The 14,331-nt window shown below is 54.5% G+C and overlaps 1 protein-coding gene across 1 annotated transcript in view; it reads left to right on the forward strand.

Annotated features, from left to right (window-relative positions):
• Positions 1–14,331, forward strand: part of LOC144950993 (exosome RNA helicase MTR4-like) — a 120,648-nt gene that overhangs the window by 91,569 nt on the left and 14,748 nt on the right. The window contains 1 exon segment of the mRNA XM_078881207.1: positions 6,078–6,183. Coding sequence (XP_078737333.1) covers positions 6,078–6,183 — 106 coding nt within the window.

Here is a 14,331-nt window from a genome sequence, read left to right on the forward strand (position 1 = left end):
CTTTTCTCGGGTGTGTGTGTGTGTGCGTATGTGTGTGTGTGCGTGCGTGTGCGCGTGCGTGTGCGTGCGTATGTGTGTGTGTGCGTATGTGTGCGTGCGTGTGCGTGCGTGTGTGTGTGTGTGCGTATGTGTGCGTGCGTGTGTGTGCGTGTGTGTGTGTGTGTGCGTATGTGTGTGCGTGCGTATGCGTGCGTGTGCGTGCGTGTTCTCGCGATTCGTCGCTGCGTGATGTGGAGGTGGGGTGCCTTCGGGCGTGGTCGACTCGGCCTCAAACGAGTGCCCGGTGCGTAAAAACGTCGCCGCTCCGGGGGAGACAAAGGCGGCCGGGCGTGGTGCTGGCCACCCGCCCACCCTCCTTCACAGGTGCTGCTGCTTGCCCGCCAACGCACTTGCCCATCATGCTACGGAGGCTATAAGTGGGGGAGGAGGGGTGGGCTCTTTACCTTTGTGTGTGCGCGCCTTCGACCGTAGCGTGCCGCCGTGCGTGCCGCCGTGCGTGCCGCCGTGCGTGCCGCCGTGCGTGCCGCCGTGCGTGCCGCCGTGCGTGCCGCCGTGCGTGCCGCCGTGCGTGCCGCCGCTCTTCCCGGCACCTCCGCGGTGATTGCCAGAGTCGGAGGGAGGGAGGAGATGATGATTATTAATTTATTTTTAGCGAGTGGCTTTTTTGGCCCCTTTCTCCGTAACTGACGAGGCTGCCAACCACCGCAAGTGGATCGCGAAAGGTCGCGATCATTAACTTTCTCTCTTTCTCTGTCTGTGGTCCAGATGAAACAAAAATTTTGTCGCGTTCCAGAGCCCCCCGCGGCACCACGGATGTTGATGGCGGAGAGAGGAGGGGGGGGGTAACGGTGGTGGGTGTTGTTTTTACGGCCGCCCCCCCCCCCCACTCCGATCTGTGCTTGCCCGACCGCCGGTCACGAGTTTGAATCCCGGGTTGCGGCGGTTGGCGGAGGGTCGACTTCTCGCCCCGTTCATCGTCATCGGATCTCTCTCGGGACGATGACGACGACGATGATGCGGCTGGGAAAGCTCTCGGCCCGCTCACACGCAGCCCGCCCCAGGAGACCTCCGCCTCGATTACGCAACGAGTGTAATTGCGCGTGGCCACCGGCCGCACGCGCACGCTGGGGGAGGCACGGGCTCGGGTGGCGTTGGTGGTGGTGGAGGAGGGGGCGGGGGGGGGTTAAGGTGGAGGTCACGGACGACGTTCATCTTCGCATGCCGCCGTGGAGGAGCCGGGGGGGGTGGGCATTTTTGGCCTCCTCCCACCCTTTGCCCCACCTGCCCCCACGGACTCACGCCGCTATTGCGCCCCCCCCCCCCCCCCCCAGTAGCGTCTGGGTGGCACGGAGGTGGCGGCGTGTTTCATTTAGAAACTCGCCACCGTCGTTTCAGCCGCCCCACCGCCGCCAGGGGATTGAACTCGTCCCCCTCCGAAGGCGATTCTCGTCCGTCCAGGGCGACGTGGCGGGCGACGGCTTCACGGACGAGAGTTCCGCGGGCTCTGCCAGTCGGGCGAGCGGCGAGCTGCAGTGCCACTCGGCAGCTGCCAGGCTGAACATTCTTTTCCGCGTCCGTTTTTTTCTTTCTTTCTTTCTCAACACCGGCGGGTTTTTAAAGGAAGGAAAAAAGATGTTTTTTTAATTTTGTCTCGGGAAGCCCTTCGCGTATTGCGTCCGTTGACGAGAGCCGGCGTTGCCGCTATTTAAACAAACAAACAAATATTAATAACTTATTACGAATCCCACACTCTCTCTCGCGCGTTTTGCGTCATTAAATGTTTCTGGTCGGAAGTCAAAGGAGAAGCTGGAGGGGGGGGTGGTAGTGGTGGTGGGTGGTGGGAGGTGGAGCGCTTTAATCTGTTTGGTTAAACGACTGGCGCTTGGCCCCGGGTGACGCGCTCGCCGGCACGTGCCTCGCGTGAGCGGCGGTCCGAGGCCTCTGCTCTAGTGCCTCGCGCTCACGCGGCGGGTCCCACCCTCCTTGGGGCCCGCGCTCGCTCTCCGTTCCGGCCGCGCTTGGCTCCGCGCTTGGCTCTGCACTTGGCTCCGCTTGGCTCCGTTTGGTTCTGTTTGGCTCCACGTTTGCTTTGGCCGGAGGCCCGGGAGCCGTTGCCGGTCTCCGCTATCTCCTCCGTCGTATCGGCTCCGGGAAGGAAGGCGCCGTATCGCGAACCGTCGTCGTCGTCGTCATCCCCGTGGAAATATTCCCCCTTTTGTTATTTTGTTATCTTTGTGCTCGGTCCCTTGGGGCGATTTCTTCTTTTCGTAAGTTCCTTGGTTTTGTTGCGCAAGGACGCGGCGAGTCGCCCGCCCGTCGGCCAGGGATCCGTCGGCGTTGTTCCATTCCATCGGCGCGGGGCCAGCCGCTGGCTCGGCCGTCTCATCCTCTCTCGCTCCGTCTTTGTTGTCCGTTTGTGTTCAGCAGCGTCCCCGCGTCTCTGCCTGTCTCTCTCTGTCTCTGTGCAACTGAGTCTGTGTACCTCTCCCTGCCCCTCTCTCTCTCTCTCCGTCTTTGTCTCTGCCTGGTACATCTCTCTCGTTCCTCTGGCTCCCCGTGTGTGCGTGTGTGTATGTGTGCGTGTGTGTGCGTGTGTGTATGTGTGCGTGTGTGTGTGTGCATGTGTGTGTGTGTGCGTGTGTGTGTGCGTGTGTGTGTGTGCGTGTGTGTATGCGTGTGTGTGTGTGCGTGTGTGTATGCGTGTGTATGTGTGCGTGTGTGTATGTGTGCGTGTGTGGGAGCGGTAGTGTAGCGGTTAGCGCGCTGCGCTATGAACCTGGCGACCCGGGTTCGATTCCCGCTCACGGCTAACACCAGTGTCGATTATCTGAACCGGTCCCGGGCCTCCCCTAGGTCGACTCGGCCTCAAATGAGTACCTAGTGCGATGTGTGAACATTGCCACTGGGGAGACGAAGGCGGTTGGGCGTGGTGCTGGCCACCCACCCCCTCGTGTACCGTTCCGGCCTTCATAGGTGCTCGCTAACAGCACTTGCCCCTACAGTCTGTTAAGGCTATATGGGGGATCTTTTTATCTTTGTGCGTGCGTGTGTGTGCGTGTGTGCGCGCGTGTCCCTCGGTCACTCTCGCTGTCGCTCCCTCTCCCCCGTCCTCCGCGCGGCTCTCCCCACGTGCGCCCGTCTCCTCGCGCAAAACTCTGAGGGGGGAGGGAAAATGAAAAGAAACTTGTGGGAAAATCTCTTTCTGCCTTGGGTTCGCGTCACCGCCGGGAAAAAACCCAACGCACAACCCCAGCTCCGCCGTCGTGCGTGCGTCATTCCCCATCGGTGGGTCGTTCGGGGGGCCCCTCCCCCCCAGCCCCCCCATGGCCAGTCGTCGCCCGGCTTTAGGCGCGGCCGTAGAATCGAGAGGGGTGCGCTGCCAAGTCGTCGGGGAGTTCTCCGCACGGTTTCGCGATCTCGAATGACGCGTTATTACCTCCCGGCGCCGGGGTGTGACTCTCCGCCCAAACGTCACCCCGGAGAAATCCTCGCGAGGCTCCGACCTCGGCAGCGAGGTTCCCCGGGGGGATCCCGCTCGGGATGTTGGGCCCAAGTCTTCATCGCCCTTGATAGCGGCGGCGGCAGCAACAACAACAACAAGGACGATGTCAAGTTAAAGCCCCGTTGGCACTCCACCGCTCGACGCAAAGGCGTCTGCACGCTTCGCCGGTGCCCGGTCGGTGCCGGTTGGTGGTGGAGCCGAGGTCCCGCCCGTCGGTCGCCGCCGGTGTTGACCGACGGTGAGGGTCGTGGGTTCAATCTCCCGGTGAGGCAGGTCAAGCACGCGGCGGTGCAAGATTCTTACACGCCCCCCCTTCCCCCCCCCCCCCCCAGCCAGCCACCTGTGTGTACGCGGGGTGGCACCACAGCCGCGTGGACCAGCAGGTCCCGCTTGCGTTGTGGCAAAGTGTGGACACCGACCACCGCTTCTTCCCAGGACGTCTGGCCCAGCGCGTGGACCCCCATGCCCCCCGCCCCCCACCGCTCTGCTCGCGGTGGCACGAGCAGAGCGATTGCAGCCCTGCGCCTTTGCCGTTTTCGCCGATGACGGCAGCAGCTTCGGCGGCTCTCTCAGGGTTCTCTTTCACGGAGGGTCGCCGTGTCGAGGCGGCGGTGTCGGTGAGGTCAAAGGGGGCGGGGGGGGGGGCTGTGGGCGGAGCCAGCCTTACCCCCTCCCCGCCCCCCCCGCCTCCCACAGGTCGCCGGCACGTGCCAGGGGTCGCGGGGTCACAGGAGGGGAGAGGTGGGAGAGCGAGGGGAGGGGTGGGAGAGCGAGGGGAGGGGTTGGAGAGTGAGGGGTTGGAGAGTGAGGGGTGGGAGAGCGAGGGGAGGGGCGGGAGCCGGCGTGCGTTGGGGTCACGGTGTCTGCTCGCCGGTGCCAGGTCGGGTCACCTGGACTGCGGAGACCAGGGCCGGGGGGGGGGGAACGCTTGCGACGGCGGCCCGGTGAGTGCCGTGTTTGTCCGGGCGCCCCGGGGGTCGGTCGCCGCGGCGACGTTGACCGCGCGGCGGCGGGGGTCACGGCCGCCGCTGTTGGCCGCCGTTGGCGGAGTGGAGGGGGAAGTGCGACTCGCGCAACGCGCCGAGCGACATCGCACCGGCGGGGGGAAGGATGCCGGGATTGTTTGGCGGCGCTGGCGCCCCCGGATGGGTTGCGTGGTGGGGGGCGGGGGGGGGGGCCTGTTTGACGTTATCGGTGACTGGGCGCGTGGCTGCGATCATCTGCGATGGACAGATTTGATTATCGCTCTCAGAAACGAAACGCAGCCGCGGCGCTAATGCCCAGATGGAGCGAATTGGCCCGAATTATCGCCTCGCTCCTGCGAACGATGGGGGGGGGATCATGGGGCAAAAAAGGGAATTTGACGGCGCTTGTCAAAAAAGTTTATTTTTTCCGACTTCTTCGAGTTGCTTCTTAATGTTTATCCCGCACCGGTCCGCAGGCGGGTGGGCGGGCGGCCGCTCACCCCCGTATCACTCGTCTACGGCTACGGCTACCGTGGTTACTGTTCCCGTGAGCTTGCCGCCGCGTCCGATTCCTCCAAACTTTGTTGAGTACTCGGGCGACCAGACACCGTCCGTTTCGTCTCAACCACCACCACCACCACGCTGCGATCAGAACCGGCATCTTTAGACTGCAGGAGAAATCCGATGGTTTCCCAGGTGTCCATTCGGGGCGGGTCGGCAAATGGTACAAAAATCACAATAGAAAAGGCAAAGTATAGGTAAGGTAAACGAATCGCTTAAAAATGTGCAAATTAAACTATTTTTATCTTTCGATTTAAAGCTTTCGTGACTGCAGGGATGCATCTTCTTGGTTCTTTCGGTAAAGTCACGTAGAAGGGAAGTAATAAAATAATAAAAATAAAACATAATAAAATGAAATAATTCTCACGACGTTTCGGCTACAACGCAAGCAGCCGTCTTCATGAATCTCAATGAGCCACCTGGCCACAAATGATAGCTCAACAAAGCGGCTTATCGTCACACACTCTCAGCACGTGCTCGTTCTCAATGTGTTGGGGGGAAAAACGAAGGACCCGGAGAAAAATCCACGCGACCACAGGGAGAGAGAGAGAGACGCAAACTCAAAATATACAGTGGCAGCAGCAGCAGCAGGCATCGTCAGGGTCAGGATCAAACCCACGACCTCCTGTACCACCAGGCGATGGAGTTAACGTCTCCTAGCCACCGTGGCGAGATGCGTTTGAAATGCGGGTGAGGAGGATGGCAGAGAGAGGGGGGGGTGGGGGGCAATTCATGGCAGCGAAATCATCGAATTAATAGCGCATCGTTTGACGCCGCGTGTCACAACAACGCACTCACTCGCCCAACACTCGTGCCCCTCGATCGCCCACTTGGAGGGAGGGGGGGACTTGCTCGTCAGCACCCAACGCCAGCGAGCGCCTTTTCCTTAAGATTATTTGAGTGTTTTTTTTTGTTCATATGCCTTCGATAGAAATGCACTAGAACGCAATTTTGTTTGGTCTCGAAATAATAACTTTTATCGTTCACCCCCCCCCCCCCCCCCCCATTTGTCGTTTCTCTCCCCCCCCCCCCCCCTTCCCGCTCGCTAGCGCCGATGAGCTGCTGCTCACCGAGATGCTTTTCAACGGCGTCTTCAACGAGCTCACGCCGCAGCAGTGCGCCGCCCTGCTCAGCTGCTTCGTGTTCCAGGAGAAGGTGAGAGGTCGCGACCCGCCGCCCCCCCCACCTCCAACCGACTTCCTGTCTAGCCCGGGGTCAGGGGTCGTGCCGGCTCTTCCTGCGGCCTGCTGGTCGGGCTGGCGGCCGCCACCGCCGTTGCTACGCACGCGCACACGCGCACACATGCACACATGCATGCACACACGCACACATGCATGCACACACGCACACATGCATGCACACACGCACACATGCATGCACACGCGCACACATGCATGCACACACGCACACATGCATGCTCACACGCACACATGCATGCACACACGCACACATGCATGCACACACGCACACATGCATGCACACACGCACACATGCATGCACACACGCACACATGCATGCGCTCACACGCACACATGCATGCGCTCACACGCACACATGCATGCGCTCACACGCGCACGCGCCGCGCACACACGCGCATGCGCCGCGCACACACACACACGCGCGCATGCACGCGCCGCGCCGTGTTTGTTTATGTGACCTTTGCCGATCGTTTAGCGCCGCGGAGCGATTAGCTCGGCGCTACTGGGCAGCGTGTCCAGGTGTGAGAGGGATGTGCGTGTGTTAGCGTGCGCGCGTGTGTGTGTACGTGTTAGCGTGTGCGCGCGTGTGAGTGTGTGTGTACGTGTTAGCGTGTGCGCGCGTGTGTATACGTGTCGGCGTGTGTGGGGAGCGGAGGTGGCGGTGGTTAGCGCTCTGCGCCATGAACCCGGCGACCAACCGAGTCGGTGACGGATATCTGAACCCAGGCCATAGGCCCTCCACTAGGCCGACTCAGCCTTAAACGAGTATCTGGTGTGGCATGTAAAACATCTGCAACGGGGAGACAAAGGCGGTCGGGCGTGACACTCGCCACACACGCCCTGGACCAGCCCTCGCTAGCAACACCTCGCTAACAGCACCTCACTAACAACACCTCACTAACAGCATCTCACTAACAACACCTCACTAACAACACCTCACTAGCAACACCTCGCTAACAGCACCTCGCTAGCAACACCTCACTAACAACACCTCACTAACAACACCTCACTAACAACACCTCACTAGCAACACCTCACTAACAACACCTCACTAACAACACCTCACTAACAACACCTCACTAACAACACCTCACTAACAGCATCTCACTAACAACACCTCGCTAGCAGCACCTCGCTAGCAACACCTCGCTAGCAACACCTCGCTAGCAACACCTCGCTAGCAACACCTCACTAACAACACCTCACTAACAACACCTCACTAACAACACCTCACTAGCAACACCTCACTAGCAACACCTCGCTAACAACACCTCACTAACAACACCTCACTAACAACACCTCACTAACAACACCTCACTAACAACACCTCACTAACAACACCTCACTAGCAACACCTCACTAACAACACCTCACTAACAACACCTCACTAACAACACCTCGCTAACAACACCTCACTAACAACACCTCACTAGCAACACCTCGCTAGCAACACCTCGCTAGCAACACCTCGCTAGCAACACCTCACTAACAACACCTCACTAACAACACCTCACTAACAACACCTCACTAGCAACACCTCACTAGCAACACCTCACTAACAACACCTCGCTAACAACACCTCACTAGCAACACCTCGCTAGCAACACCTCACTAGCAACACCTCACTAACAACACCTCACTAGCAACACCTCACTAGCAACACCTCACTAGCAACACCTCACTAACAACACCTCACTAGCAACACCTCGCTAGCAACACCTCACTAGCAACACCTCACTAGCAACACCTCACTAGCAACACCTCACTAGCAACACCTCACTAGCAACACCTCACTAACAACACCTCGCCAACAACACCTCACTAGCAACACCTCGCTAACAACACCTCACTAACAACACCTCACTAACAATACCTCACTAGCAACACCTCACTAGCAACACCTCACTAACAACACCTCACTAACAACACCTCACTAACAACACCTCACTAACAACACCTCACTAACAATACCTCACTAGCAACACCTCACTAGCAACACCTCACTAGCAACACCTCACTAGCAACACCTCACTAACAACACCTCGCCAACAACACCTCACTAGCAACACCTCACTAACAACACCTCACTAGCAACACCTCACTAACAACACCTCACTAACAACACCTCACTAACAACACCTCACTAGCAACACCTCACTAACAACACCTCGCTAACAACACCTCACTAACAACACCTCACTAGCAACACCTCACTAGCAACACCTCACTAACAACACCTCACTAACAACACCTCACTAGCAACACCTCACTAGCAACACCTCACTAACAACACCTCGCCAACAACACCTCACTAGCAACACCTCACTAACAACACCTCACTAGCAACACCTCACTAACAACACCTCACTAACAACACCTCACTAGCAACACCTCACTAGCAACACCTCACTAGCAACACCTCGCCAACAACACCTCACTAGCAACACCTCACTAACAACACCTCACTAACAACACCTCACTAGCAACACCTCACTAGCAACACCTCACTAACAACACCTCGCCAACAACACCTCACTAGCAACACCTCACTAACAACACCTCACTAGCAACACCTCACTAACAACACCTCGCCAACAACACCTCACTAGCAACACCTCACTAACAACACCTCACTAGCAACACCTCACTAGCAACACCTCACTAACAACACCTCACTAGCAACACCTCACTAACAACACCTCACTAACAACACCTCACTAGCAACACCTCACTAGCAACACCTCACTAACAACACCTCACTAGCAACACCTCACTAGCAACACCTCACTAGCAACACCTCACTAACAACACCTCACTAGCAACACCTCACTAACAACACCTCACTAACAACACCTCACTAGCAACACCTCACTAACAACACCTCACTAGCAACACCTCACTAACAACACCTCACTAACAACACCTCACTAACAACACCTCGCTAACAACACCTCACTAGCAACACCTCACTAGCAACACCTCACTAGCAACACCTCACTAGCAACACCTCACTAACAACACCTCGCTAGCAACACCTCACTAACAACACCTCACTAGCAACACCTCACTAACAACACCTCACTAGCAACACCTCACTAGCAACATCTCACTAGCAACACCTCGCTAGCAACACCTCACTAGCAACACCTCACTAACAACACCTCGCTAGCAACACCTCACTAACAACACCTCGCTAGCAACACCTCGCTAGCAACACCTCACTAACAACACCTCACTAACAACACCTCGCTAGCAACACCTCGCTAGCAACACCTCACTAACAACACCTCACTAACAACACCTCACTAACAACACCTCGCTAGCAACACCTCACTAGCAACACCTCACTAACAACACCTCGCTAGCAACACCTCACTAACAACACCTCACTAACAACACCTCGCTAGCAACACCTCGCCAACAACACCTCACTAACAACACCTCGCCAACAACACCTCGCTAGCAACACCTCACTAGCAACACCTCACTAGCAACACCTCGCTAACAACACCTCGCCAACAACACCTCGCTAGCAACACCTCACTAGCAACACCTCACTAGCAACACCTCACTAACAACACCTCACTAACAACACCTCACTAACAACACCTCACTAACAACACCTCGCCAACAACACCTCGCTAGCAACACCTCACTAGCAACACCTCGCTAGCAACACCTCTCTAACAACACCTCACTAACAACACCTCACTAACAACACCTCACTAACAACACCTCGCTAGCAACACCTCACTAGCAACACCTCGCTAGCAACACCTCACTAGCAACACCTCACTAGCAACACCTCACTAACAACACCTCGCTAGCAACACCTCACTAGCAACACCTCACTAACAACACCTCACTAGCAACACCTCACTAACAACACCTCGCTAACAACACCTCACTAGCAACACCTCACTAGCAACACCTCACTAACAACACCTCGCTAGCAACACCTCACTAGCAACACCTCACTAGCAACACCTCACTAGCAACACCTCACTAACAACACCTCGCTAGCAACACCTCACTAACAACACCTCACTAGCAACACCTCACTAGCAACACCTCACTAGCAACACCTCACTAGCAACACCTCACTAACAACACCTCGCTAGCAACACCTCACTAACAACACCTCACTAGCAACACCTCACTAACAACACCTCGCTAACAACACCTCACTAACAACACCTCGCTAGCAACACCTCACTAACAACACCTCACTAGCAACACCTCACTAACAACACCTCACTAACAACACCTCACTAACAACACCTCACTAACAACACCTCACTAACAACACCTCACTAGCAACACCTCACTAACAACACCTCACTAGCAACACCTCACTAACAACACCTCACTAGCAACACCTCACTAACAACACCTCACTAACAACACCTCACTAACAACACCTCACTAGCAACACCTCACTAACAACACCTCACTAACAACACCTCACTAGCAACACCTCACTAACAACACCTCACTAGCAACACCTCACTAGCAACACCTCACTAACAACACCTCACTAGCAACACCTCACTAACAACACCTCACTAACAACACCTCACTAACAACACCTCACTAGCAACACCTCACTAACAACACCTCACTAGCAACACCTCACTAGCAACACCTCACTAACAACACCTCACTAGCAACACCTCACTAACAACACCTCACTAACAACACCTCACTAACAACACCTCGCTAACAACACCTCACTAACAACACCTCGCTAGCAACACCTCACTAACAACACCTCACTAGCAACACCTCACTAACAACACCTCACTAACAACACCTCACTAACAACACCTCACTAACAACACCTCACTAACAACACCTCACTAGCAACACCTCACTAACAACACCTCACTAACAACACCTCACTAGCAACACCTCACTAACAACACCTCACTAACAACACCTCACTAACAACACCTCACTAGCAACACCTCACTAGCAACACCTCACTAGCAACACCTCACTAACAACACCTCACTAACAACACCTCACTAACAACACCTCACTAGCAACACCTCACTAGCAACACCTCACTAACAACACCTCACTAACAACACCTCACTAACAACACCTCACTAACAACACCTCACTAGCAACACCTCACTAACAACACCTCACTAGCAACACCTCACTAACAACACCTCACTAACAACACCTCACTAACAACACCTCGCTAGCAACACCTCACTAACAACACCTCACTAGCAACACCTCGCTAACAACACCTCACTAGCAACACCTCACTAACAACACCTCACTAACAACACCTCACTAACAACACCTCACTAGCAACACCTCACTAACAACACCTCACTAGCAACACCTCACTAACAACACCTCACTAACAACACCTCACTAGCAACACCTCACTAACAACACCTCACTAACAACACCTCACTAACAACACCTCGCTAGCAACACCTCACTAACAACACCTCACTAACAACACCTCACTAGCAACACCTCACTAGCAACACCTCACTAACAACACCTCGCTAGCAACACCTCACTAGCAACACCTCACTAACAACACCTCACTAACAACACCTCACTAGCAACACCTCACTAACAACACCTCACTAGCAACACCTCGCTAGCAACACCTCACTAGCAACACCTCACTAACAGCACCTCACTAACAACACCTCACTAACAACACCTCGCTAGCAACACCTCACTAGCAACACCTCACTAACAACACCTCACTAACAACACCTCACTAGCAACACCTCACTAACAACACCTCACTAACAACACCTCACTAACAACACCTCGCTAACAACACCTCACTAGCAACACCTCACTAACAACACCTCACTAACAACACCTCGCTAGCAACACCTCACTAGCAACACCTCACTAACAACACCTCACTAACAACACCTCACTAGCAACACCTCACTAACAACACCTCACTAGCAACACCTCGCTAACAACACCTCACTAGCAACACCTCACTAACAACACCTCACTAACAACACCTCACTAACAACACCTCACTAGCAACACCTCACTAACAACACCTCACTAGCAACACCTCACTAACAACACCTCACTAACAACACCTCACTAGCAACACCTCACTAACAACACCTCACTAACAACACCTCACTAACAACACCTCGCTAGCAACACCTCACTAACAACACCTCACTAACAACACCTCACTAGCAACACCTCACTAGCAACACCTCACTAACAACACCTCGCTAGCAACACCTCACTAGCAACACCTCACTAACAACACCTCACTAACAACACCTCACTAGCAACACCTCACTAACAACACCTCACTAGCAACACCTCGCTAGCAACACCTCACTAGCAACACCTCACTAACAGCACCTCACTAACAACACCTCACTAACAACACCTCGCTAGCAACACCTCACTAGCAACACCTCACTAACAACACCTCACTAACAACACCTCACTAGCAACACCTCACTAACAACACCTCACTAACAACACCTCACTAGCAACACCTCGCTAACAACACCTCACTAGCAACACCTCACTAACAACACCTCACTAACAACACCTCGCTAGCAACACCTCACTAGCAACACCTCACTAACAACACCTCACTAGCAACAACCTCACTAACAACACCTCACTAACAACACCTCACTAGCAACACCTCACTAACAACACCTCACTAACAACACCTCGCTAGCAACACCTCGCTAACAACACCTCACTAACAACACCTCACTAACAACACCTCGCTAGCAACACCTCACTAACAACACCTCACTAACAACACCTCACTAGCAACACCTCACTAACAACACCTCACTAACAACACCTCACTAACAACACCTCGCTAGCAACACCTCACTAACAACACCTCACTAACAACACCTCACTAACAACACCTCGCTAGCAACACCTCACTAACAACACCTCACTAACAACACCTCACTAGCAACACCTCACTAGCAACACCTCACTAGCAACACCTCACTAACAACACCTCACTAACAACACCTCACTAGCAACACCTCACTAACAACACCTCACTAGCAACACCTCACTAGCAACACCTCACTAGCAACACCTCACTAACAACACCTCACTAGCAACACCTCACTAACAACACCTCACTAACAACACCTCACTAACAACACCTCGCTAGCAACACCTCACTAACAACACCTCACTAACAACACCTCACTAACAACACCTCGCTAGCAACACCTCACTAACAACACCTCACTAACAACACCTCACTAACAACACCTCACTAACAACACCTCGCTAGCAACACCTCACTAACAACACCTCACTAACAACACCTCACTAACAACACCTCGCTAGCAACACCTCACTAACAACACCTCACTAACAACACCTCACTAGCAACACCTCACTAACAACACCTCACTAGCAACACCTCACTAGCAACACCTCACTAGCAACACCTCACTAGCAACACCTCACTAACAACACCTCGCTAGCAACACCTCGCTAACAACACCTCACTAGCAACACCTCACTAACAACACCTCACTAACAACACCTCACTAGCAACACCTCACTAACAACACCTCACTAGCAACACCTCACTAGCAGCACCTCGCTAGCAACACCTCACTAACAACACCTCACTAGCAACACCTCACTAACAACACCTCACTAGCAACACCTCACTAGCAACACCTCACTAGCAACACCTCACTAGCAACACCTCACTAACAACACCTCACTAACAACACCTCACTAACAACACCTCACTAGCAACACCTCACTAGCAACACCTCACTAGCAACACCTCACTAGCAACACCTCACTAACAACACCTCGCTAGCAACACCTCACTAACAACACCTCACTAACAACACCTCACTAGCAACACCTCACTAGCAACACCTCACTAACAACACCTCACTAGCAACACCTCACTAGCAACACCTCACTAACAACACCTCACTAACAACACCTCACTAGCAGCACCTCGCTAGCAACACCTCACTAACAACACCTCACTAGCAACACCTCACTAGCAACACCTCACTAGCAACACCTCACTAACAACACCTCACTAGCAACACCTCACTAGCAACAC

The sequence above is a fragment of the Lampetra fluviatilis genome, chromosome 3 (genome assembly GCF_964198595.1).
Source record: "Lampetra fluviatilis chromosome 3, kcLamFluv1.1, whole genome shotgun sequence".
Lineage (NCBI taxonomy): Eukaryota > Metazoa > Chordata > Hyperoartia > Petromyzontiformes > Petromyzontidae > Lampetra > Lampetra fluviatilis.